At 45.6% G+C, this 27,822-nt stretch overlaps 1 protein-coding gene across 4 annotated transcripts in view; it reads right to left on the reverse strand.

Annotated features, from left to right (window-relative positions):
- The window catches only part of RASGRF2 (Ras protein specific guanine nucleotide releasing factor 2), a 239,440-nt gene extending 213,342 nt beyond the window's left edge, over positions 1–26,098 (reverse strand). For all 4 annotated transcript variants that reach the window (XM_038532437.1, XM_038532438.1, XM_038532439.1 and 1 more), the window contains exon 1: positions 25,796–26,098. In XM_038532437.1, coding sequence (XP_038388365.1) covers positions 25,796–26,083 — 288 coding nt within the window. In that variant the 5' untranslated portion in view covers positions 26,084–26,098. The remainder of the gene's footprint in view (positions 1–25,795) is intronic.
- Positions 26,099–27,822: the final 1,724 nt, after the last annotated feature.

Genomic DNA, 27,822 nt, shown 5'->3' on the forward strand with positions numbered 1-27,822 from the left:
TGCTGGGATCGAAAACAAGCAGAAGGTAATAGGAGAGAAGGAGGTGGCAGCTGAAGAACAGAGTGTATGTTGCAAAGTATTTCAAGTCATATGAAACTGTGATGAGCAATTTCACAGTGGTTTTCCTTTAACCAAGAATCTACTTTTTATTTTACACTTATCACTTTCACTCTTCTGGCTTTATTCCCCTTTCATCTCAGCATTCCAGGCAACCTTCTAAGTGTTAAGTGGAAACCATTTCTTTATGTTCCCTCCCTGGTCTGTCTCCCACCAGTGTGCAATGATTTGCTCAAAAACAAACTCGCAGAGTAAATGAGTGATAATCACCCACCACTTATTTCCAAAATTGCCTGCGTGAAGCCTAAATGAGTATTGCATTCAAATGACTTAGACTATTCGCCTATTTATTTTAAAAGACATGGAGGGACTTACACTCAACCAATGTGTTTTATTTAGAAAGCCCCTAACAATCAGTTGTTTGGCCCAGGGTAAGCTTTGGTTCCTGCCCCCAAGGACTTTTTTAATCCAGTAGGAATTGAGTCTACACGATGCCTGGTATGCAGTCAACAGTTAATAAGTGGGAGCTTCCATTTCTTGTGCATCATAGCTGAGGAGCGGGACATTGAAGAAGTAGAAGTCAAGAAGCAAAGAGACGGCGGGGGGTGGGGGGGCGGCTGGGTGGCTCAGCTGGGTGAGCATCCGACACTGGAGGTGGGCTCAGGTGGTGATCTCATGGCTGTGGAATCAAGGCCTGAGTCAGGCTCTGCCCTCAGCATGGAGTTGGCTTGAGATTCTCTCTCTCCCTCTGCCTCTGCCTCTCCCCACCACTCGCACTCTTCTCTCTCAAGCTTTAAAAAAGAAGAAGACAAAGACGGAGGAGGAGGAGGAGGAGGAGGAGGAAGAGGAGGAGGAGGAGGAAGGAAGAAGGAAGAAGGAAGAAGAAGAAGGAGGAGGAGGACAATGACGACGACCAGCAGCAGCAAAAGAACAAGTATATAAGGTCACAGTAAACTGGGAGAGCCGATAAGCACTGGATGGGGGGCCTGGGAAGGGTGCAGCCAACTCCCCGGAGGGGTCCGAGAGATGCTCTTCTCTAGAAGAGGTGCTCGTCTGGCAGGAATGGGAAGCTGGAGAGTATCCCAAGCAGAGAAGACAGCAAAGCACATGGCCTGGAAAGAAACGACGGCCACCCTGCCTGGCTGATGGGGCCCAGACAGGGGGCAGCGGGCGTGTCCGGGCCACACCGCAGAGGGCCACAGTGTCCTGTGCGGGGGGGCAGGACCGAGCAGTTACCGGGAGCCGCCCCCAGGCGCCCAGCTCGGCAGGAGTGTGGTCTGCTGGTGCTGATTCAGAGAGCCGGGGCGACGGCCACGCGGACAGAGTGAAGGCAGGCCTCGAGGTTCACTGCGGGAAGAGGAAGGTCCGAATTCAAACCTGATGAGCGAGATAGAAAAATGGACCTTAAGAACTACCAACGGATTCCCCTGCAAATGGGGCCGAAGCTCTCACGTTGGAGCCCGCTGGATGGCCCGCGGCCCGAGAGCACCTGGAGCCATTCACCTGACCCCCCGGGGGACTAGAGAATTTCTACCACCTGGACGGCTCCTCTCCCACTTTCCTCCTTCCCATAAACATCTCCTGGGCACTGACTACATGCCCTGTCCTGGTAGCTAGGGATGCGAAAGCGACGATGACAGTTCCGTAAGGTGCATAAGGAGGTCAGGGCCTAGCAGAAGGCAGGTGGATACACAGGTGACCACCCCCACGCCATCCCCCGCTGCAAGGAGGGTGAGCGCACGGGGATGACAGAGTGCTGCTTGGGATGGAGAAAGCTAACGTCGGACTCCACTTATGGTTTGTTTTTTTTTTTAAGATTTTATTTATTCATGATGGACAGAGAGAGAGAGAGAGAGAGAGACCCAGGCAGAGGGAGAAGCAGGCTCCATGCAGGGAGCCTGACATGGGACTCGATCCCAGGACCCCAGGTTCACACCCTGGGCCAAAGGCAGGCGCTGAACTGCTGAGCCACCCAGGGATCCCCTCCATTTATGTTCGAATGATCTAAAGGAACTATCACCAGGGTCTAATGCTATACATATTGTCAGTGACATTCCCCATTAACGTAGCTGAAGCTATGCATAAATTGTTCAAAATATATGTCAGAATAGATCATATAATCGATTCTATGAAATTCTGCTTAATGTTGTGAATGTTACAGGTAAAACCCATTTGGAGAATCCTGCTTGCTAGCTGGGGCTCACCCATCAACTACTGCGACAAAAGTCATTTTCTTACTTTTCAAAGTTCCCACTGTTAAACTGTTTCTTAGCATTGAATTTTGCCATGGAAGTAAACAAAATGTGAAAAAAAAAAAATATCTCAAGACCTATTGGGGTTAAGTACACACATACCTGCCACAATAAAAACCTTGATTTTTTACATAGCAATCTCTTTAGACTACTTGTCGTGCCTCAGTCCACTTTGAAACAATTTTCCATTAACAGGCAGGAGTTCCCATGGCACTCCACCCCCTCCGCATCCTTCCTGTACTGGGTCACCTAAAAATAACTAGCCATGAAGCATTTTAAAATTTCAGCAAACTGGGGGGGGGGGGGGGGGGAATTTTTCAGCAAATTATTTTAGTGGAAAAGTCACTGGCCACCACACTTGTGGTGAGGTAAAGAACCCAGGGTAGACCTCATAAGGTTTTCAAATAAGAACTTTATCTTCCAGATAGTGCAAACTTCTCTACTCACTACCAATGACCACTCATCTTATTCCTAGAACAATTTCTTTCCAGTATGTGACCAACCTGAGGGAAAATGCTTTTTATCTAATGTCCCACATTATGTGACAATAAAATCTACTTTTATGAATTCCCATGCCACATAAATATGTTCACTTAGAAATATGAGCTTTTCCTGTTTCTGAGGAGCTATTTCATACATTAGTTACACTGTGATTAAATAATTATTTTAACTAATCATGTAAGATATACAAGTCTATTGTGGAATATTAGACCATATAAATAAGCCTGAAGAAAATGAAAATAATCTCTAAGTCCCCAAAAAGAATCCATATAAACAGGTAAAATCTGTTTTGCTTTCCTCAGAATTTTTAAAGCATAAATTCGTATATTTCTCTTTAAAATGCTTATTGTCTGGGGCACCTGGGTGGCTCAGTTCATTAAGCGACCAACTCTTGATTTTGGCCCAGGTGATGATTTCAAAGTCAGGAGATCATGCCCCGTGTTGGGCTCCACGCTGAGTGTGGAACCTGCTTAAGATTCTCCTTCTCCTTCTCCCTCTGTTCCTCCCCCCTCCCAATTACAAGCTCTACTTCTCTTTCTCTCTTTAAAAATAAAATAAAATAAAATGCTTTTTGTCTATAAAACTCTTTAATAACTCATTGCCATCATCTATACTGGCAAAATAAAAATGTAGATATTCCAAAATTTAGTTATTAATCTGTATAGTTGGACATCAAGGTTGTTCCTAATTTTTCTTTATGGCAATGCCATAGTGAGCATATTTATGTGCACATCTTTGCACACTCATTCAGTTGTTTCCTTAAGATAGAATCCTAGAAATGGATTCAGTGGATCGCAATAGATATAAGGTCATGATTTTTACATCACAGAAAATACATAACTCACAGGGGCGCCTGGGTGGCTCAGCAGTTGAGTGTCTGCCTTTGGCTTGGGTCATGATCCTGGGGTCCCGGGATCGAGTCCCACATCGGGCTCCCCGCATGGAGCCTGCTTCTCCCTCTGCCTGTGCCTCTGCCTCTCTCTCTGTGTGTCTCTCATGAATAAATAAAATCTTTTAAAAAAAGAAAGAAAAAAGAAATCCAGTCATAAAGAAACCTGCTTCACTTGGGGTAACTCAGCTATCCCCAATACTTTTTTGGTGTGAACCCATTTTCACAAGTAACACACACCCAAGGCACACAAGCAGGTGTTCCTCGGAACACGTGGCTCACTCTGAGAGATGCTGCTCGAAGCTAAGTTTGTGAAGCCCCTGCGATACCAGGAAAAGTTCCTCACAGTAAACTCTAATAATAGAATCAAAGTCTTAGGTTCCTTCTCAGGTTCCCATCTTTCCTCGTTCCCTTTTCCCCGAACACCATGCCAGATTATTTTGTCGACATACCGCTTCTCCCCTCCCCATACTCATGTCCCTCCAAGGCCTTCTAGGGCCCAAAGACCACGAATGTGCTCCGCACTGCCTGCCTCTCCGGTCTTGCCCAAATGTCACTTCCAAAGTGAATCTAAATGTCCCCAGCTTAAGCCAAAATGAAGTTAGTGCTTCCTTCTTACCAGCTGAACCCGGTGCCTCTGCCATGGACCACAGACCTCAGACGTTCCTATAACCCTGCCTGACCACAAAGCCGGAAACTTCTCTGCATCCCCTGCACACGGACGGCCTTTACTAAGCCGCACGCATCATCGGAAAACTCTCTCAAATACACTCCCTCATCACGACCCTAAAAAGGCACCTGGAGGACCAGAGAGACGAGACCTTCAACATCTAGCTTAGGCCCCGTACGGGGATGTGCAGCAAATACTCAAACTTCCTTAGCCAATAAATGAAGGCATGGGGGGCCCAGGCTTCAGTGAAGGAGGGGTCTGCCTGTGCGCCCACTCAGGCCTCCCAAGTGGCACCCAGCGGGGAGGAGAGACCTTCAAACCTCTACAGGCAGAAAAACCACGCTGATCCCCTTCTGATTTAGCTTTTTGGGGCATGAGCCATATCGCTGAAGGACTCCACTGCTGGTGAATTAATTCATGGTCAAACTTCTATTTCCTTTTAAAAGATACTTTATCCTCTACATATTGTTCTCTAAAGACAACTGTAATGCGCTGTGATTTTCCCAGTGAAACTAGATGTTTTGCTTTTTAAAAAGCATTTTTCAGTATGAAAAGGAAACTGTCTGGGATGCTCCCTAAGGAGAATGTTAGTTACTAAAGCATCATACACACACACACACACACACACACACACACACTCTCTCTCTCACAAGCCGCAGCATCAAACAACAGCCCTTCTTGTAATAAAGTCTCTTTCCATCTCAGTTGTGCCACATGGACCACTGAGAACACCATTTAAGAGTCTAACCAGCATTGTGTAAATTTTTTCAAAGCTATCAGGAAGTGCAACATACCATAATTCCAAAGCAAATCACAACCCTGTGGCCTGAAACCCCAAATGCTCTTGTAGGACTGTAGAGAGAATATTTTAAATCAAGATTGTCTTAGAAAACTTGGAAGCCATTCTATGGTATCTCTCAAGCAGTGAGAAGCCAGACAATATCAACACTAACAACAGCAAGTCTGGGATCCCTGGGTGGCGCAACGGTTTGGCGCCTGCCTTTGGCCCAGGGCACGATCCTGAAGACCCAGGATCGAATCCCACGTCGGGCTCCCGGTGCATGGAGCCTGCTTCTCCCTCTGCCTGTGTCTCTGCCTCTCTCTCTCTCTCTCTCTCTCTGTGTGTGTGTGACTATCATAAATAAATAAAAATTAAAAAAAAAAAAAAACAGCAAGTCTTAGTAAAGTCTACACTGGAAGGTTTCCCTTCTTACAGTGACTGTGTAACGAGTATTGGTGTATTGAGACTACACTTACATGATGGATATATAAATACACAGCTCCAAAACTTTAAGTGACTTTTAGACAAATGTGCAGAAGAGATTACAAGGAATCTGGAAAATGCTTGCCTGGATTCTACTGTGAAGTCATTAGCAGCAATATTGAGGAATTTGGGATCTGGGTTCCCAGGGTATGTGAAAAAGTAGGCTCTCTGGAAGTCTCTTACTTTGCTAGCCAACAAGGCTGCCAAGTGAAAAGCTGATAGATCTTCCTCTTTTACTCAAAGTGACAGAGAGTTTCCAAACAAACCTGCCTTCCAAGACCCTAAAATAATCTTCAAATAAAATGTTTTGTCTAAACATCAAGACTAGAAACAATTTACTGAAATTCACAACCAGATTAAATTTTAAAATAGAAGGAAGACATCAGAAATTGAGTAATACTCTTTCAGGAGTTCTGTCTGTGGCCCAAAATTACTCTCATTATCAAAAGCCACAGGGAGAGCCACGCACGATGAGGGAGGACAGGCCGAGGAGGGAGGACGGGTGGGGACCTCGGGATACAATGTTCTCTCTCAGGGGGAAGGTTAATAATAAGACCAAGGAGGCAAGGCAGCTGTTTGCAACATTGAAGGTAGGAAAGAATGAGTATCCTAACCTTCGATTGTTTTGTTTCGGTCTTTCTAAATCACAAAAGGGAACACAATCAAATTTAAGGATCCACAATAAAAGATATAAAAAATGAAAACCCACTGCCAAAAAAAGTAAATACCGTTGTAGTTACATGAAGAAGTGTGTTGTATGAATTTTACTGACCCAAAACACTGTGGCCAGAGGGGCTGCAGGAAGAGAGAGAAACCAACCACAGTTAAGATCGGTTGATACTAACATCTACCATCTTTCTTTTTTTTTTTAAGATTTTATTTATTCATTCATGAAAGACACAGAGAGAGAGAAAGGCAGAGACACAGGCAGAAGGAGAAGCAGGCTCCCCACAGGGAACCCAATGCGGGGACTTGATCCCCAAACTGGGATGACGCCCTGAACCAAAGGCAGACGCTCAACCACTGAGCCACCCAGGCGTCCCCATCTGCCATCTTTCAAGTAGATTTTTAGAGTAAGTACTTCGGAAGCCAAGCATTGAATTTTCCCCTTTCAACATGGTCATGATAATCCCTAAACTTGTATTTAATTATTATTCAAAGGCCAAAGGCTCAAAGTAACAAGTGGCCTGGAAGCAGCCACTTGTTTTTGCTTCTATGATGGTATTGTTAAATGCAACATAAGTCATTAAAAGTTCATAGGAAAAGTACTATCACATTAATCAAATGTGCACACTGATTGAAAACACATCCTGATTTTAGAAAATGTAAAACATTATAATCCAAGTATGGTTAAAATCAATGGAACAGTAATTTTGGGCATTTCTATTTTGTGCATTCAAATGGACCTCATTGATCATGGTTCCAAGCAACTCAAACTAATTATAACAAATATTATCCCTACAGAGAGCAAATTCCACCAAAAAAGCATTCGGAGTCTAGAATTATTATTTCCAAAAATTGGACAACCATATTTGGCCATATTTATTTCTGTATTTTATTCACAGATGAGATCATACTTTCATTCCAGAATCTATATTTTATGTTGTGTTTTCAACAAGTTACAAAACTACCTTGAAAAGCAAGTGGGGTATTTGAACAGTTTTTCATTAAGGTGGAGAAATTGAGGAAAATACCCTTATTATGGTGGTTAAACGGACTCTCCCTTCTTGCTTTTTGGTTGTTCATTTGTTTGCACGTGCCTCCACCTACCTTGACAATTTACTCACAAATGTCATGCTGATGGTGACTGCAACATAACTTGAAATTGCAAAGCAATCCTATCTGAGGGATAGGATTTCAGGATATTTTAATTTTCTTATTTTATAAATCATCTCAATTTTTCAAATTTTACACAGTAAACTTTATACTCCTTTTTTGAGAATGAGTTTAAAATTTAATGATGTGTCTATACAATGGTGCCACAACAACCAATTGCTTCTAATGTAACTCATGGAATGAGAAAATATACACTACCTATATCCACTCCCTGACTTCCTTCTCCTCCAGCTTTTGTGAGATGTAATTGACAAATAAAATTGATTACCATAAGGTTAATAAACCTATCACTTCATAAAGTACCTACCTGTGAGTGTGTATGTGTGTGTGTGTGTGAGAACACGTTTAAGTTTTACTCGCTTAGCAAATGTCAATGATACAATACAGTATTGCCAACTACAGTCACCATGCTGTCTGTACACATTAGATTCCAGAAACTATTTTATAAATAAAAAACTGCTTTAAGGGGCGCCTGGGTGGCTCAGCAGTTGAGCGTCTGCCTTCAACTCAAGACGTGATCCTGGAGACCCAGGATCAAGTCCCACATGGGGCTCCCTGCATGGAGCCTGCTTCTCCCTCTGCCTGTGTCTCTGCCTCTCTTTCTGTGTCTCTCATGTCTCTCATGAATAAATAAATAAATAAAATCTTTTAAAAAATGTTCTGATAGCATGGCAGTTTATACCAAAAAGGAGAAAATGAGTAAGCTGCAGATTTATTTACCTTTCAGTAAACATTTTAAACATTCTCTGTAAAAAACACTTTGGAAAAAAAAAAAAAAAACACTTTGAATCTTTAAAGCACAAACATCAATTTAGCTACACCTTTTTCTGAAAAAAAAAAAAACCTATTAATCTCACTCTCATATATTATAAAATATAAAATAATATTTATTTTAGTCAAAAGGATCCATAGAACAGAAAGGGCTTAAATGTCAAAGAAAAACCTCTTCACTCATCTATCCTTATAGGTAATAGGTAATATTCACCCACACTTAGAGTAATCTTCTATTTCTCAAGGAGTTTATCAAACACTAAATATTGTTCATAGAAATGTAAAACTCTAGACTCATAAAGATGCCTACAAAGTAGGCAGAAAAGCTATCTGGCTCACAAAATGGGCCCTAAAATGAACAGAATAACCATCTGCAGTAATCAAACTTCCAACTAATTTGCTGTTAAAATTGCCCTCACTTACACGAAAAATATAATTGTGAAAGTTTTTAAATGCCATTCTTTTAAATGCCATTCTTATATCATTTTAGTTTACAGAACACTTTCCACAAAGATTATCTCAATTAATTTAATCTTCCTACTTTCTTTATGAAGTAGGAATTATCACACCCATTTTCCAGATAAGGAAATGACTAAGCTTGAGAATCCACAGTTCACTTTTTTTGTTTTTGTTTTTAAGATTTTACTTATTTATTCATGAGGCATATATAGAGAGAGGCAGAGACACAGGCAGAGGGAGAAGCAGGCTCCATGCGGGGAGCCCGATGCAGGACTTGATGCTGGCATCCCGGGATCACACCCTGGACCGAAGGAAGATAATTGCTGAGCCACCCACATGTCCTGTTTGTTTGTTTTTAAAGATTTTATTTATTTGAGAGAGAGAGAAAGAGAAAGAGCACAAGGAGGGGCAGGGGCAGAAGAAGAGGGAGAAGCAGACTCCCCACTGAGCAGGGAGCCTGATGTGGGAGTTGATCCCAGGACCCTGAGATCATGACTGAAGCCGAGGGTATCCACTTAACCAACTGAACCATCCAGGCACCTGAGAATCCACAGCTTGTTAAGGGTGGATCTAGAACTTGAACTCGGGAACTTTGCCACAATATAGTAGGCATTCTTTACCATTCAACCATATGGAAAGCCACTGCATCTTCAGAGCTGTAAGACACAGCCATGGCAGGTAAACAGGAAGGGCGATGGTCTCCATGCAAACTGGCATGCTGAAAACAAACTGTAATTTTTTTTTAAGTGAAGTATAATTAACATACAGGATTATATTTTCAGATGTACAATACAGTGATTCAATAATCCTATATATTACTCAGGGGTCACTAATATAAATATACTCTTAACCCCCTTTATCTATTGTGCCCATCCCCCACCTGCCAACTCTCTGGCAATCACCAGTTTTTCAGTGTATTTCCTAGTCTGGCTTTTAGTCTTTTTTTTTCTTGTTCACTTGTTTTGTTTCTTAAAGTGCACATATGAATGAAATCATATGGCATTTCTCTTTCCTGAGTCACTTATTTCACTTAGCATTATGCTTTCTAAATCCACCCATATTGGTGCAAATGGCAAGATCCCATCCTTTTTTATGGTTGAGTAATATTCCATGTATAATTATACCACATTTTCCTTATCTATTCATCTGTGAATGGACACTTGGGTCGCTTCCATACCTTGGCTATTATTTAATAATGCTGCAATAAACATAAAAGTACACGATATTTTTTGAATTAGTGTTTTCATTTTCTTAGGATAAACATCCAAAAATAGGATTACTAGGTCACATGATAATTCTATTTTTAATTTTTTCAGGAACCTCCAAACTGTTTTCCAAAATGGTTATACCAATTTGCGTACCTATCAACAATGCACGAGGATCCTTTTTCTCCACATCTTTACCAACACTTGGTATGTCTTGCATTTTTGCTTTTAGGCCTTCTGACAAGTGTGAGGTAGTTTTAATTTGCATTTCCCTGGTGATTAGTAGTGCTGAGCATGATTTCATGTGTCTGTTGGTCATCTGTATGTCTACTTTAGAAACAGGTCTATTCAGACCTTCTGCCCATTTTTTATTGTATTAATTCTTTTCTGATACTGAGTCATAGAAGTTCTTTATGTATTTTGATATTAAACCATTATCAGATTTATCATTCGCAAATATCTTCACCCATTCAGTAGGTTGCTTTTTGTTTTGTTGATGGTTTCCTTCACTATGCAAAAGCTTTTTATTTTTGTATGGTTCCAACAGTTTAATTTTGCTTGTTTCCCTTGCCTGTGGAGATATATCTAGAAAAATGTTTCTGCGACTGATGACAAAGATATTACTGCACATGTTTTCTTCTAGGAGTTTTATGTTTTCGGGTCTCATGTGAAAATTATTTTTATAATAACTTGCAGGAGGAAACTACAGCTAAGGCACTACAATCACAGGATACTACTGATATTATTGTTCAACCATTTGACTACAAATTCCAGAGACAGCAGTTCATCTGTTTTGTTTTCATTTGCCAACCAAACAAAAACAAGAAGACACTTTGGTGCCCAGAACAGAAAGACTATATACATATATATGCCCCTTCTCGTTTTATTACATTTACGTTGATTGCACAGATGGCAAATATTATTCTTGGTTGCTGAATATTTCAGACAACAGTATTCATTGCTCTGGGTCAGGGGAGACTATAACCTAGTTAGACCTACCGGCCAAAAAGTGATAGTATAAATCAAGACCCTGAGGATGTGGACTCACAGCAAGATACAAGAAATCTTCTCATTGTCAAGAGTCAAAGAATAAGCAAGCTCTGAAATGGCAGAGAGGGATGTGTCTTCTACATCCCTCGGAGCCCCTTGTGGTGTTGGGCACACAAGAAGGAAGCCTGTGCTAGAAGTCAGCAGCACAGGAGAAGGACAGGGTGCTCTGGAGACAGACTGACCTGATCCACAACATCCCACTCTCCACCATGACCCAGTTCTCAGGCCCTTAGCACAGGGCCAAGCAGATAGACATTATAGAGGTTATGTGAGCTGGTTCTCATGCTTCCCTTATATAAATATAAGCCCATAGCTTTGCTTTGTTGACATGATTTCATCAATCTGGAGTGGAAATAACAACTTGTTTCATGGGCTTTATGAATGTGGCCAGATCAGTCTGAGAAGTTTTCCACTCAAACTGCAAATGAACCATGACAGAGAAGAATGAGACTGAAGACAAAAATGTTTCCCTCCTGGTTATACGCTTCTAACTCCTCATTAAGGCCACATGCAACAAATGCTAAGTTACTAAATTAGGTTCTATTAAATAAGTTTGCCATTTAGTAAAATTTTGCCCCAGCTGAATTACTAAACCTCTGTAGGCCTCAGTATCCTTACCTGCAAAACAAAAAGGACACTGTCATCTCAGGATGGCTGTGATGATTAAATGAGATAATATATGTAGAATGCTTGGCTTTTTAACCCCAAATTAGCACTCAGCAATGGTAGCTCTTATGACATATAATATAAAACAATGTATATTCAGAAAAAAAACTAACAAATCAGTATCCTAAATGCAATAGTCTAATTGTATTTTGTTTTACTTTCTAAAAAGACGGGACTAACTTATGCCAGAAGAAAGATGATTGTTTTAAATCAAGGACTCATAAATTAAGATGATAGACAAACAGATGAGAGAGAGGGAGGGAGGGAGGGAGGCAGGGAGGAAGAAATATAGACATCAAAAATGATGAAACTATCTAAAAGAAAAGTTTAAACTGAATCCGCTGTGGAAGAAATAAAATGGGGCTTACATTTCAATGCCTTCAAAATATATACCTTGCCACTCAGTAGTAAGATAGACATCTATAAAAAATCTTACAGCTACCACAGTATACTTTTATTTTGTTCAAAAACACCATATTCAAAGATGTTCGGATCAAACTGATAAAATAAAGGTTAATTATGATTTGACTTCTTTTATCATTACTGAATTAGAAGTAATTAACATAAATTTCTAGGACAAAACACAAGATAAGTGTTTCACCTTTTTCAAATGAGTTTTACTGATTTTTAGAGTCACTATTAAAACTGATCATCGAGTGGTAATGGCCAAGTAGCTTGCTATAGATCTGACCTCAGTCTCTAGCCCAACACACACACACTGAAACAATTAGAAAAGCTGGACACAACACACAAAAATAATCCATTTGAAAGCATCAGTGAACTAACAAGACCTAAGCCACGATCGAAGGAGTAAACACACCTTAGAAGGGAAGTAAACTAGTGAGTCTGACAATCTTTGAAGTTGCTCCTCTCAAGGAATGGGCCTGTGGTACAACGTGGTACAAAGCCAAGTGGCTAGGAGGCCATGCCGGAAGCAGCAGCTGAGAGGCTAGAAATCAGTGCTGAGTTTCTAGCAGTCTCATGAGGATGGAGGAGACCAAGGAGGAGAAGGTCCTGTAAACACCCAGAATTCCAGATAAGACCCTGGAAAGGCTATATTTTAGAAATTAATGAAAACTAGGGCAGTCCCGGTGGCCCAGCGGTTTAGCGCTGCCTTCAGCCTGAGGTGTGATCCTGGAGACCTGGGATCGAGTCCCCGTCGGGCTCCCTGCATGGAGCCTGCTTCTCCCTCTGCCTGTGTCTCTGCCTCTCTCTCTCTCTCTCTCTCTCTCTCTCTCTATGTTTCTCATGAATAAATAAATAAAATCTGTAAAAAAAAAATCTTCCTTACTTTAAAAAATAAATTAAAAATAAAAACTCCTACAGAGCGTGAGGGTGGCTCAGTTGGTTAAGCATCCGACTCCTGGGTTTGGCTCAGGTCATGATCTCATCATGGTCCTGAGATGGAGCCCCTGCCTCCGGCTCTGCGCCCAGAGTGGAATCTGCTTCAGATTCTCTCTCCCTCTGTCCCGCCCCCCACTTGCGCACACTCTCTCTCTAAAACAAGACCTTTTAAAAATAAAAAAATAAACAAAAACTCCTACAGATCAATAAGACAACTCAATAAGAAGTAGGCAAGAGGTTGAATAAGCACTTCAAGGCAGAGAACAATCTAACGGTCAGTACTTGATAAGGTGTTCAACCTTATTATCGGAGAAATGAAAATGAAAACCAAAAGGAGATACTACTACCTACCCATTAGAATGCTTAAATCTAAAAGACCAATAATACTAAGTGTTAGCAAGGATGAAGAGAAACTGGGATTCTTGTACACTGCTGGTGGGAGCATAAACTGATGTAACTATTTTGGAAAACTGTTTAGCTGTAATTATTGAAGCCAAACATACGTACGTCCTGTGAACCGACAATTTCATTCCTGGGTATATACCCAACAGAAATGCATACGTGCTTCTGCAGCAAAAGGCTGCTACAGGAATTTCCACGGTCATAGCATTTGTAATAGCTTCGGAAACAATCCAAATGTCTATCAGCACTAGATGAAGAATGGACTGACTCATGATTTTTTGACTTTATGATGGTACAAGAGCAATACGCATTCAGTAGAAAGCAGACTTTGAATTCTGACGTTCTCCTGGGCTAGTGGTACTCAATATGATCCTCTCTCACGATGCTTGGTGGTGACAGTGAGCCACAATTCCCAGTCAGCCAGCCACACAGTCACGACGGGTAAGAACCGATACACTAACAACCATTCTATAGTCACACAACCATTCTGTTTATTGCTTGCAGCAGGGTCTTTAATCAATTACATGAGATATTCAACACTTAATTAGAGAATAGGCGGGATCCCCGGGTGGCGCAGCGGTTTGGTGCCTGCCTTTGGCCCAGGGCGCGATCCTGGAGACCCGGGATCGAATCCCACGTCGGGCTCCCGGTGCATGGAGCCTGCTTCTCCCTCTGCCTGTGTCTCTGCCTCTCTCTCTGTGTGTGTGACTATCATAAATAAAAATTTAAAAAAATTAAAAAAAAAGAGAATAGGTTAGGTGTTCTACAATGACTTGCCCAACTATAGGCCAATGTAAGTGTTCTGAGCACAGCTACAGTAGGTTAGGCTAAGCTATGTTTGGTAGGTTAGGCATATCAGATGCATTTTTTATTTGTGATATTTTTAACTTACAATAGTTTATCAGGACACAACCCCACCATAAGTCAAGGAATACCTTGTACACTCATCCAGGTGAGGGAGAGAAGCCTAATACAAAGGAGTGCTTACTGCATGAGTCCATGAAGAAATTCAAAAGGAGGCAAAAGCAATCCTTAATGTTCTTCGTAAGGATGGTGGCCACCATGGCTAGTAGTGAAGAGGAACGGACATGAGGCTAGCTTCTGGAGGGCTGATCATGTCAATTGCCTGATCTGGGTGGTGCTTGCATATATTCACTTTGTGAAACTGCATCAAGTGGCACACTCAGGATTTGTGCATTGTTCTGTATGTTTGCTATACTTTAAAAATAGGTTTGCATTTAATCCATTGTTAAGAGAACATTCAAATAATTTTTGAACATCAAAATATTAAAAAGTAAAGGAAAATGATGAACATGAATCTTAAACAATAAGGCCAATCAGGACCAGAGGACAGTAATTATATTACTGGAATGTTCCTATTGCTAAAGCGAGGGTATAAAACTACTGCAAGAAGAGAAGGTGACTTATCACGAATAAGTATTAGTTTGGTGAAAATAACATTAATTAGCTTGACGAGTACGTTAGACATGTCAGTAATGATGCCTATCACACTCCCCAAACTTTCCATGAAATGACCTAACCCACAGCCCCTCACTCCCATGAATCGGTCAGAGGCTGCTGGTTTTGTAGGGCCCTAAAAAAGGCAAACTGAGCCAATCAGATTCCCTCCCACTAGCCTGAATAGATGGAGTGAATGAAAGATGCTGCAGTGAGAATTAAAGCAGAAAAAAAGAAAGAGAAATGGACCACATTATGTTAAGTCAGCACCATGAGGTTCAGGGCAGCCAGTACCGGTGTCCAGAGATCAGTGAGGTCACAAGAGAGGTCCTAGAGTGAGACTCGCCCTTATATTGCCTTTCAGCATTCCCACTGTCCCCCCACCACACACAGAGGTGACCCTAATTCAAGACAACTTGTAATCAAAAGGGCCTAAAGCAAATAATCACATTAGCAGAAACCAACCAGTCCTAGACAAGTTTAGCAAAACTAGAGAAAGCAAACTACACCCTTGTTTATTGAAACCTTAGTAATTGCCTCAAAATAACATTGACTAGCTGTTGGGCCTCAGGATTTGTTTTGAAAGATTGATGAAACACTGGCTTACGAAAGATGCCCTGACTGTTGCAAATCTATGCAGAACACTGAGTTAGAAGAAGCATGAAGGATGTCGCAGGAGGAAACACTCGTTCTCCTCTAAACAAGGCTCTTCAACTACACAGCTGTAAAAGTTTGGAAAAAGGACTTCAGTAAAGCAGAGAAGAACCCTCAGTAAGAGAATCATCTATAATTTAATTTCCCCTAACGTGAGGTCAGAACATGAAAATATCTTTACCCCATGGCCACAAACAACTGATCTCAAATTTCTTTTCTTTTGGATTTAACGTACTGGGATTTATTTAAAAGTTCATTTCACCATGTTTATATCTTCACAACTACTGTCTTAAGTTTTTTTTTGTCTTTTCCTTTATAATAATATCAAATCAATATAATATCAAAGAAACAAGATGACTATTATAATAACACACATTAACACAGAAGCACATGATAGACTCTCTCCAAGATCATTCTTTTCAGAGCCACATCTAGTACAATCTTCAGTGCCAAACAAGGTCTGTGCAAAAAAAGAAAAAAACTTCCTTATTTACAAGTGAAATAATACAATGTGTGGGACTTGCTCCAAAATAGTCTAGGAGAAAAAAAAAAAAAAAAGAAAAAAAAGCAGCATGTGTGGAGGGAAAAGAGATAACAAGAAAGCAGAAGGTTGGAGATTGTCGAAGCTGGGTAAGGAGTATATTGGCACTCCCTGAACTATTTGATTTTGTGTTGAAAATTTTTTAAAGAGGAAGGCAGAAAAAACTTCTGAAATGACTGAAGTAATGAAAACAAAAAGCAGAGAGCCAAAGAGTAATTATATTAGAAAGGATTTAATAGAAACACCTGTGGACAAACGAGTAGACAACTGAGAGGCCGTGCTGAGAACCAGGGACAGCGCCGGCAGCCTGTTGGTGCCCAAGTGGGGTGCGGGCCCAGGTCCGGAGGAGGGATTGCTCAGGGTCAGGGTCAGGGTCGGGGTCAGGGTCGGGTTCAGGCTCAGGCTCAGGCTCAGACCAAGGCTCAGGCTCAGGCCCAGGGTCAGGCTCAGGCTCAGACTCGGGGTCAGGCTCAGGCCCAGGGTCAGGCTCAGGCTCAGGCTCGGGGTCAGGATCAGGCCCAGGGTCAGGCTGAGGCTCAGGCTCGGGGTCAGGCTCAGGCCCAGGGTCAGGCTCAGGCTCAGGCTCGGGGTCAGGATCAGGCCCAGGGTCAGGCTCAGGCTCAGGGTCAGGATCAGGCTCAGGCCCAGGGTCACACTCAGGCCCAGGGTCAGGCTCAGGCTCGGGGTCAGGCTCAGGCCCAGGGTCAGGCTCAGGCCCAGGCCCAGGTCAGGCCCAGGGTCAGGCTCAGGCCCAGGGTCAGGGTCAGGGTTGGGGTCAGGCTCAGGCTCAAGCTCAGGCCCAGGGTCAGGATCAGGCTCAGGGTCAGGCTCAGGCTTGGGGTCAGGCTCAGGCCCAGGGTCAGGCTCAGGGTCAGGGTCAGGCTCAGGCCCAGGGTGAGACTCAGGCCCAGGGTCAGGGTCAGGGTCAGGCTCGGGGTCAGGCTCAGGCCCAGGGTCAGGCTCAGGCCCAGGGTCAGGGTCAGGGTTGGGGTCAGGCTCAGGCTCAAGCTCAGGCCCAGGGTCAGGATCAGGCTCAGGGTCAGGCTCAGGCTTGGGGTCAGGCTCAGGCCCAGGGTCAGGCTCAGGGTCAGGGTCAGGCTCAGGCCCAGGGTGAGACTCAGGCCCAGGGTCAGGGTCAGGGTCAGGCTCGGGGTCAGGCTCAGGCCCAGGGTTAGGCTCAGGCCCAGGGTCAGGGTCAGGGTTGGGGTCAGGATCAGGCCCAGGGTCAGGTTCAGGCCCAGGGTCAGGGTCAGGGTTGGGGTCAGGCTCAGGCCCAGGCCACACTCAGGCCCAGGTGCAGGGTCAGGCTCAGGGTCAGGCTCAGGCCCAGGCTCAGGCTCAGGCTCAGGGTCAGGCTTAGGCCCAGGGCCACACTCAGGCCCAGGGTCAGGGTCAGGGTCAGGCTCGGGGTCAGGCTCAGGCCCAGGGTTAGGCTCAGGCCCAGGGTCAGGCTCAGGCCCAGGGTTGGGGTCAGGCCCAGGGTTGGGGTCAGGCCCAGGGTTGGGGTCAGGCTCAAGCTCAGACCCAGGGTCAGGATCAGGCTCAGGGTCAGGCTCAGGCTTGGGGTCAGGCTCAGGCCCAGGGTCAGGATCAGGGTCAGGATCAGGCTTAGGGTCAGGGTCAGGCTCAGGCTCCGGCTCGAGCTCAGGGTCAGGCTCAGGCCCAGGGGTCCGCAGCCCAGAGGAGGCAGACACTCGGGGAGGGGGACTCCTGAACCCCACCCCTCGCACACTGCCTCCGGCCCTCGAAACTGATCAGCCTAAAGACAGCAGATTCACCTGGGATGTGAGCACCTGGTCCCCCGCACGGGCTCTGCAGGGGCCAGGGGGTCGCGGGCAGGTCGCCCCCAGGCGCTGGGGCCTCCGTCCGTGGGGCGGCACGAGCCCGGGGAACACGGGTCACCCGAAAGGCAGGGGCTCGGGACACCGCGCAGGAAGTGAATCAGGCGTCGTCTGCATCAAGTCAGACCAACGACAAAATAAAACATTTCAGGAATCTGAAAAGAATGCGATGTCCAGGTAAGCGGAGTCCCTCCGACCCCAGGCAGGTGGCACCTCGGGGCCAGAGTTACTACGAGAAACTGCCGCCTATGTTTAAAAAGGAAACAGCACTAAGGGATCGATGAGTTTTATTTTTAATCGTAGCTTTTGGTAAATGTCATTCTATCTCTGTTATCTCAGGTCTTCCGAGAAAGTAGCTTTCATTGACGTACCGTACCCTAAGCCTTAAGCCCTTGGAGTAAGCTGGCCTCCCCACTGTCTCACTTCGGCCCTTATTGTTCAAAAAAGAAAAATATTATTTAAATAAACACGGATCAAGTCAGACTTGTGTGTGTGCGTGTTCTCTGCCTTCTCCTTAAAAGTTCATCTGGGGCTTCTCCCTCTGCCTGTGTCTCTGTGTCTCTCTCGCTCTGTCTCTCTCATGAATAAATAAATAAAATCTTTTTTTTAAAAAAAGTGCATCTGGGGCATTTTGCATTCATTGTGAGGACTTTTTTTTTCATTGTGAGGACTTTTAAGGGAAATGATTTGAGTCCTTATTTTTCATTGAATCGTTAAGTTTTTCAAATGCCAATAAAAAGGAAAAGTGAGAATATGCAGTTTCCGCATCTCTGTTCCATCTACTAATACTGTTTTCTCAAGCAGAAAAAAAATCTTGCTACTGTATTTTTTTTTCTGAATGTACACACAACCATATTTGAATTTGTTGGGCAAAAGTTCAACTATACCCTTTGGTGGAGCCGTAATAATGTATTTATAACTTCTCAATCAGCTAATCTTTGAAAATTATACTAGCTATTATATAATGAATAATTTTGGAATAATTAATTTTTAGAATAATGACCAAATATTATCAAATAGACAAATGTTTGCCACAGTACTATTTTGATGCCTAACAAATATCAGCTTCTAGTTTCATTTAAATATTAACTAAGATTTTACTATATCTACACACTTGAATTAAGGTAAACATTTCAGAGAAAAATTTATTCAGTGATTAATGCAACAGAGTAATTCTATATACTTGGTCCTGAAAAATAAAGTTCCCTAAATTGTAGACAAATTGGATTTACAATTCACATCTTGAAATGCTTTAATACATATAAAAATCTGTAAACTCCAAAAATATGTAAGTGCATAGCAAATGTTTCATATTTATGATGGAAGATAACAATGTAATAAACACACATATACACATATATCTCTTTTTATAGGACAAATGAACAGGCATGAAAACTCAAAGCTACTTTAAAAGTGTGAAAATTAGGACTTAAGTAAGACTTAAGTAAAGCCATATTGTTTGTCAATCTGGCTTCTTTCATCACAAAGTAATCTTAATGAGTCAGTCTTTATATTCTACAGAATTAAAACTATATTGACTGCAGCATGATTATACTTTTTAAAGATTTTATTTATTCATTCATTCATGAGAGACACAGAGAGAGAGAGAGGCAGAGACGCAGGCAGAGGGAGAAGCAGGCTCCATGCAGGGAGCCCAATGTGGGACTCGATCCCAGGACCTTAGAATCACACCCTGGGCCAAAGGCGGGCACTAAACTGCTGAGCCACCCAGGGATCCCCACAGCATGCATATTTACTGAAAAAATATGAACAAAATCAACTTAAAAATACAATCTGTATTAAACACACAAAAATATCAGTTGCTTTAATCAACTATTAACATTTGCTTACTAAAAACCAGAAATCTGTGGTTATTACACATGCTTTACAGCTTATCACCCAGTGAGAAGAAAATATCTCTATGTTTTTAATTCCCAAAGAAAACAGATATTACAATAATATAAATAATAAGGTTTAGTGTAGCCAAAATGAAAATAACTGTTTTGCTAATCCATAGATTATTTTTCTTCATTTAAATTTAAATGAATGATTACAAAATTCAAGTAATAAATCATTTCTCTTTAAGTTAGACTTTACAACTTTTTATAGGATTTAGTAAATATTTTTATTCCATTTTCCCTTCACTTGTGTTCAATAAGCAAAGGTCGAAAAGAAAATATTGAGCTGGTTTTTATATTACCAATTAAACAACATGAACTAGACTTAACATCCACCATCCACACTCCCCACCCTCCACAAGTATTCCAGGGCTTGCTTATAGCTCTGCCTAATTCCATAAAACGATTAAAACCCTCCACTTGTGGTCAAGCTAGGAAGGCTAAAATGACTGGCTAGTAATGAGGTGACAGGGGAAATCACATAACCTTTAATCTTTTGAAAATTAAATCAACATGTTTAACTCAGTATGAATATGACAAGTATCTACTACTTTAAGCCTCCAGAACGAAGATGTTTTACTCCAAAAACAACTGGAATCAGGGTGACTAGAACACTTAACATTACCAAGAAAATAAGAATAAATACAGCTTTGTTCCTATATGCCTGCCAGCCGGCAAGACATATACAGCCACTTCAATGGACCAGACTAATCGACATGTACTTTCACTTAAGTGCAAATATTTCTAAAGATCCCCTACCGAAGGAAATGAATGCCACGTAAAATTGTTTGTTTACACATAAGTCTCATTTTTCTTTAAAAATGCAATGGTCTGCAATTGCATTTCTCAAGAATTGTAACTACTGTAAATAGTTGTGTTTTTTAAATTTTCATTTATCTGACAGAGTGTGTGCAAGACAGCACAAGCAGGGGGAGTGGCAGGCAGAAGGAGAAGGAGAAGCAGACTCCCCACTGAGCAAGGACCCCCCCCTGACACGAGTCTCAATCCCAAGACCCCGAGATCATGATCTGAGCCAAAGGCAGACTCTCAACCAACTGAAGCCACCCAGGCGCCCCAAAATGCAATGGTCTGCAATTACATTTCTTGAGAATTTCAGCTACCCTGTAAATAGTTTTTAAAGGGAAATAAGAATAAACAAAATAGGGATTCACATACTATGATCCCAACCCCCATCCCGCTTAGATTTTAAATCTTTTTCTTTTTTTAAAAGATTTTACTCATGTATTTGTAAGAGGGAGCATGAACTATGGGGGGTGGGGGGTGGGGCAAGGAGGTGTAGAGGGAGAGACAGAACCAAATTCCTCGATGTGCAGGGAGCTCAATTCCCAATGCCCAATGCAGGGCTTGATCCCAGGACCCCGAGGATCATCACCTGAGCCACTCAGGCACTCCTCAGATTTTAAATTTCTTTTTTTGTTGTTTAAGATTTTATTTATTCATGAGAGACACAGAGAGAGAAGGAGACACACAGGCAGAAGGAGAGACAGGCTCCCTGTGGGGAACCCAATGCGGGACTCGATCCCAGGACCCCAGGATCACGCCCTGGGCCAAAGGCAGACCCTCAACCACTGAGCCACCTGGGGGGAACCAGATTTTAAATTTCTTGAAGCTCAATCAACTTAGGGTAGCATCCTTCCTAAGGCACACTTCAGGATTACTCAACCTTCATACTTGGAGTTGCACTCCGATCACCCTCACCTCCCTAGAATGCTCTCAGTTTCAGTGCTGGCACAGCTGCAAACGAAAAAAGTACTACCAATTTCTCAGAGCTGAAGTGAGGTTCATGCTAGACATGATGGTGGAGGATCACACAGAGCCCGGCGCACAGAAGGCACTATTTAAGCTCATATTCCCAGTCCCCTTGAACACCTTTACGTAGAATGAAAAGTAAATTTTTCATTTCACATAAATGGAGATTTCTTTAGAAAGTAGTGTCACCAACATACACGTTCAAGAAAAGAACCACTCCTTGAAATTTTTTTAGCTGAACTATTTTGCTTATAGCACCTAAAAAGTACCTAAAAAAGTAGCCACGATGGAAACTTAATTTGAGAGCCTTACAATCAACCAAGAACCTAACCAAAGTGAAGTCTTTGGGACACTCTTGAAAAACTGGGGCATTATGTAAATATTCCTTCAACCTAGACACATTTGGAAAGTGGAAAAACACCTGTCTTTCTTCTTCTTAACTGGAAATAGTTTTTTAAAAACTACTGTATTAGTGGTTACAAAAAAAACCTTAATATTGTTCTTTTGTCAACCAACTTTGAATTCTTTAGAAGAAGCAAACCAATGAGTGTTTTCCTCTTATCGCTTACCTAAAAACACAATTAATCAGAATTTAAGAATTATTTGAAAGATAAGTAGCATTTAGGACTCACAAAAACGATTGGAGGGACGCTAGAGCAAAAATTACATTAACTGTAAGTAAGTGTCGACAGCATTGCAATACATCACCCTCCGCTGTAAATAAGAAGTCTCCGTGTCTAGCAATGATGTCACCAGTAGTTTGCACATCTGCTAATCTAACTGATTTACCAGGATGTCCACTTTGATCACCTGCTTGTCGTTAGCTTCTCAGATTTAAGATTTATTACAGAGGCTGGTAATCTTTCGGTCTTGTGGAACAGTCCGGCACATCCTCTACACAGCAAAAGCTCATGCTGCTGTTGTAACATTAGAAACAGGAAATGTCATTATCGGAAGGCAACTTGAAACCTTCGCCAAACTCTTAATTTTTAAATATTAGGAGAAGGATTTCATTCACAGAAAAAAAAAAAAGAACTGTTGAGGGTTTTGTGTAGGGAAGTCACAGCAACGTGGTGGAAGAAACCTATGCTGCCTCCCTAAGTCCTGCTGCAAGCCCTAACCTACAGCTGTTTCTGGGGTTGATAGAGGTATGTGTTCAGAAAGCTCCAGAAGCACATTTAGAGAAGCAGACCTACACATGGCCCCTGCTCAGTGCACCACCTTTGCCAGTTTCCAGTCTAGGTGCTTGAGAAAAACGTGAGCATGTAGCAACACAAATGAACTGAAAGGGAACCCATTGCATAAACTGTAGGTTAAAGATAGGATGCTGCTTCTTGTTTCTTATCTTTGCAGTTTCTTCTTAATTCTTCATACGCACCCGTGCAGGCAGCGCTGGAGAAAAGCAGCAATCTGCTCAGCTAACCTAAGTCACAGGAGCGTGTCTAACAGAAGACAAGATCTCCCAATCCAACTCCTAATCCACTTTGAAATGCTTGTTCTCCGTATCTGTTTTTCCACACACCACACACCGAAGGTTCCAGTTTCTAACCCCTTAAAGATGTACCGAATAAAAGAGAAATACTCATAACTTGTATGCCCAACAGAATTTTTTTTTTCTTGTGCTAGGATGACCTGTTTAGGACTTCTCTTAGAAAGTGGCATAAAAAGTCATACTACCTGGAGATTACATCTATCAATTAAAGTGTATTGTAAAGAAAACTGTCCTGAAGAGGAGAGTCCAGATATTTTTCAAGTAGAAAAATGTTGGATGGGGATCCCTGGGTGGCTCAGCGGATTGGCGCCTGCCTTTGGCCCAGGGCGCGATCCTGGAGACCCCGGATCGAATCCCAGGTCGGGCTCCCGGTGCGTGGAGCCTGCTTCTCCCTCTGCCTGTGTCTCTGCCTCTCTCTCTCTCTCTCTCTCTCTCTCTGTGACTATCATAAATAAATAAAAATTAAAAGAAAAAAGAAAAATGTTGGTTTTCATAGATTAACTGGTCAGCCAGCCAGATAAGTTGCAGCAAGTAACATATTCACACCCTCAGCTCGAAGGAAGGAAGGAAAGAAAAGAAAGTGGTTGTCTCCTGATATTAGTATAAATACAAGGAGAAAAAAATAGTTTGGAATTAAGTCAATGATATAGATTCAGGGTAATTCAAAGTACCTATTTTCTTTTGCACATAGTAACACTTAAGAACCTATTATTTTTGGCTTCTGTGGGGCCTTGGAACACAGGTCTTCGGAAAAAAAAATCTCACCAATAGAAAAAAAAGGGGGGGGGACACTGTAAAAAAACTGCTTCCTCAGCACCCTTTTCGTGCTCTTAAATTCTAAAATGCACACTTGAAATTTAAACTTCTATTTCCGGTGTCTGTATCTACAACACTGAAAGTCCGTTTCTCAAATAACCCTCAACATGCCTTCAAAGGGCCAAAGGGCGTATCCTTTAAATATCCGATTTATGTGCGATGTAACAAGTTCATAATCAATCAAGTCTGTTAATGATTTATAGTGAAGCCAAAGTGGAAAAAAGCATCCCCGAGCTTCCGGTCGCTCTGGCGGGACCCGCCGTCCACCTGGCGCAGGTCTCGGGAGCCGGGGCTCCGCAGGCACCTGGCGCCCCCCCCCCCCCCCCCCCCCCCCCCCCCCCCCCCACCCCCCCCCCCCCCCCCCACCCCACCCCACCCCCCCCACCCCCCCCACCCCCCCCCACCCCGCCCCCGCGCTAGCGCCGCAGCAGCCAGAGCCGCAGGGAAAATCGGCGGCGACACCTTTTTCTGCCCCAGCAAAGACCATCGTCTCTTTCTCCAGGCGGAGCTCAAGAAGCAAAGTGAGAACAGTTGAGAGCAGAAAGTAGTCTGCTGCTCTAACTTTAATGACCGAATGGTGATTGGGGGAAAAAAAAATTTTTTTTAAAGCAATTTCTCATTTGCAGGAAGGGGTGGGGTGGGTGGGGTGGGCAGGAGTTCCTAAATCTACAGGGGGGCTGTTTTTTCCGCTCTGAACGCACACACAAGAAAACTAATAAAATTATGACCCAGGATAAAAAAAAAAAAAAAGGTCACATTTATTTTCAAAGCTTTCACTGAAAAGCACAGAGAGGCGTCCTTCCGAGACGCGCCCGGGCGGGGACGCGGCAGGCGGGGGCGAGCACGTCCTCCTCCCCAGGGCGCCCCGCACACGCTCACCCCGGGGGGACCCGCGGGTCAAATGTCAGCACAGCAAACTGACAAAAACCACCAAAAACAACAACAACAACAAACCAACAACAGTGAGAAGCGCCGAGAGCGAGCGCCCGTCCTCCCCGGGCCCGCTGGCCGCGGCGCAGGCAGCCGGAGGACCCGTGCGGGGACGCGGCCGGGCGGGGGGCGCGGACTCCTGCAGCCGCGGCGGCGGCGGCCTCGGAGCCCAACAGGTGTCGACGCGCGTCCCCGCCCCAGGCCCTCCCGAGCCGGGCGGAGGGGACGGGTGCGCGGTTCGCCCGCGACCGGAGAGACCCGCCGGCTCTCCGGGGCGCCGAAGCCGGGAAGCGGAGCCCGGGTTCCCGTGGGGGGGACGGGCAGGCGCGCGGGGCGAGCGGCGGGACGGGGTCGGGGGGACGGGGGGGCGGACGGGGGGACGGGGACGGGCAGGCGAGCGGCGGGACGCGGAGCGGGACGGGGTCGGGGGGACGGGGGGATGGGGACGGGCAGGCGAGCGGCGGGACGCGGAGCGGGACGGGGTGGGGGGGACGGGGGGACGGGGACGGGCAGGCGAGCGGCGGGACGCGGAGCGGGACGGGGTGGGGGGGACGGAGGGACGGGGACGGGCAGGCGCGCGGGGCGAGCGGCGGGACGGGGAGCGGGACGGGGTCGGGGGGCGGGGGGGGACGGGGGTGCGGACGGGGGGACGGGCAGGCGCGCGGGGCGAGCGGCGGGACGGGGACAGGGGCGGGGGGCGGGGGGGGCGGACACGAGGCGACGGGGACGGGGGTATGGGGAGCCCTGGCGGGGCGGGGGGGCCGGACACGGGGGGACGGGGACAGGGACGGGGGTACGGGGAGCCCTGGCGGGGCGGGGGGGGCGGACACGGGGGGACGGGGCCGGGGGTACCGGGAGCCCTGGCGGGGCGGGGGGCGGACACGGGGGGACGGGGACGGGCAGCCGCGCAGGGCGAGCGGCGGGACGGGGGGGCGGGGGAACGGGGCCGGGGGGGGCGGGCACAGGGGGTCGGGGCCGGGGGTACGGGGGGTCGGGGCCGGGCAGGCGCGCGGGGAGGGCGCGCGGTACCTGCTTGTCCAGCGCGTCCCGGGCGCCGGGCGGCCCGACCCCGGCCCGGGGCGGCGCGGGCGTGCGCTCGCAGCTGCAGCCCTCCAGGAGGTACATGCCCGCCGGGCGGCCGCTCTGCTCGCCCTCGAAGTAGAAGAGCACATTCTGGTAGAGGGCGAACCACTTCTCGTGCCAGCGGCTCGCCTCGGCCGCCCTCTTGCTCAGGAAGCCGCGCTTGGTGCCCTCCTTGCGGGCCAGGAAGGCCAGGTGCAGGGCGTGCCCCTCGTTGTAGCGCACGCTCTTCTGCATGGCGAGGGCGCGGGGCTCAGCGCCGCCTCGCTGCCATCTCCCGGCCGGCGGAGGGCGCCCCGGGCCGCGGGGGCCGCGGGGGCCGCGGGGGGCGCCGGGCTGCGGCCAGGGCCGGTCCCGACGCCCGCGGGAAGGCGGCCCGAGAGGGCGCCGGGCGCGTCGCCGCCCCGGCCGAAGTGGCGGGAGCCCGAGCCCCGCGGCGCGCGCAGCCCGGGGACGACTGTCCTCGGGGCCCTGGCTCCGGCAGCCGAGGGAGCGCGTCACGTGGGAGACGAGCCGTAAGCGGCTTGGGGGCCGGCGGGAGGGCAAGGGCGGCGGCGGGGAGCGGCGGGGAGCGGCGGGGAGCGGCGGGGAGCCGAGGGCCGGGCGCGCGGCGCAGCACCCCGCTCCCACGCGCGCCCGCCCCCCGCCCGCCCGCGCCGGCCGACGGGTGCGCTCGCGGGCACACGTGTGCACGCGGACACACGCGCGCGGTCGCCGCGCTCGCGTTTGCACGCTCACACCCGCACGGGCAGGAATACGCACACAGCCACACACTCGGTCACGCACACACACGCACACACACACGACACTCACGCAGAGAACTGTGCACTCATATATGCACACACACCACAGTGTGCACTTCACTCCAAGATGCAAACCCAGATACAATCACACACTTACACAAGCAACCGCACGCGCGCACACACACTGTTGACGCTCACCCACACACACGCTTACGCACACAAACCATACACACAGCACACACAGACGCACTCGTGCCAATTCCACATAAACGCACGCACATCCGCACGTCTATATTCATGCATTCATAGATGATCATGCGCAGACACACATGAACATACAGATGCAGACACATTCACTCAAAATAATGCATACACAGACATACACATACTCCTACACAAGCACTTACAAAGACACAAAGACATATTCATGCAAACTCATGCACTTTCACAAACCCATTCCTACCAACTCACAACTCCCCCGCCACAGTCTCCATCAGTGCACTCCCATGGCAGTGGGTGCAGTCACAAGGTGGCTTGCCTACCAGTCGACCTTCACTTTTCCATCGGACTCACTGTTGTACTTAAACCAGAGGAGAAGGTTAATGAGGGCGTCCCCCTTCCCAGGTGCTATTAATTCCCGCTCAAGGACTGGGATTTCTCAGGGTTAAGGGCAAAGCAACTAAACGTTGAGCACAGAGTTTTCAATGAGAAAACAAAACAAAACAAAACAAGGGAGACTTGCTGCCCCCCCCTTCCCCGCCGCAGAAAGTCGCCGGAGGCCCTGCTGTTGTAGATTCACTAGATACCCCAGGTAGGACTCGAGATTCATTTGATTAACAAACCTCACAAGTACGACCAGAAAACTGAGACCCCTGTTATACACTGTAAGTGGAAAAGAAAAAACGTGCCCGGCAGCTGCAGGAGAGAGCCAGTGAAAGCCCCAGGAAGTGCCAGGATTTGACTCTGCTAGACAGACTTTTCATTCCCTCTAGTCACTGATCATTACAGTGGTTTGCCATAAAGTGTTTATTGTTATGTATTTTTTAATCAAAGAAAATCCTTCTCAAAAAATAAAAAAAAAAGAAAGAAAATCCTTCTCTGGACCGTGGGTCTGCAACAATGCACCTGTCTTGTACCACAAGTTGTGTGTTCACAAATTGATGGCCTAGGGGTACTCTCCCTCCCATCGGTGCTTTTATTTATTTATTTGTTTATTTTTTTGCGGGATATTTT

The sequence above is a fragment of the Canis lupus genome, chromosome 3 (genome assembly GCF_011100685.1).
Source record: "Canis lupus familiaris isolate Mischka breed German Shepherd chromosome 3, alternate assembly UU_Cfam_GSD_1.0, whole genome shotgun sequence".
Classification (NCBI taxonomy): Eukaryota; Metazoa; Chordata; class Mammalia; order Carnivora; family Canidae; genus Canis; species Canis lupus.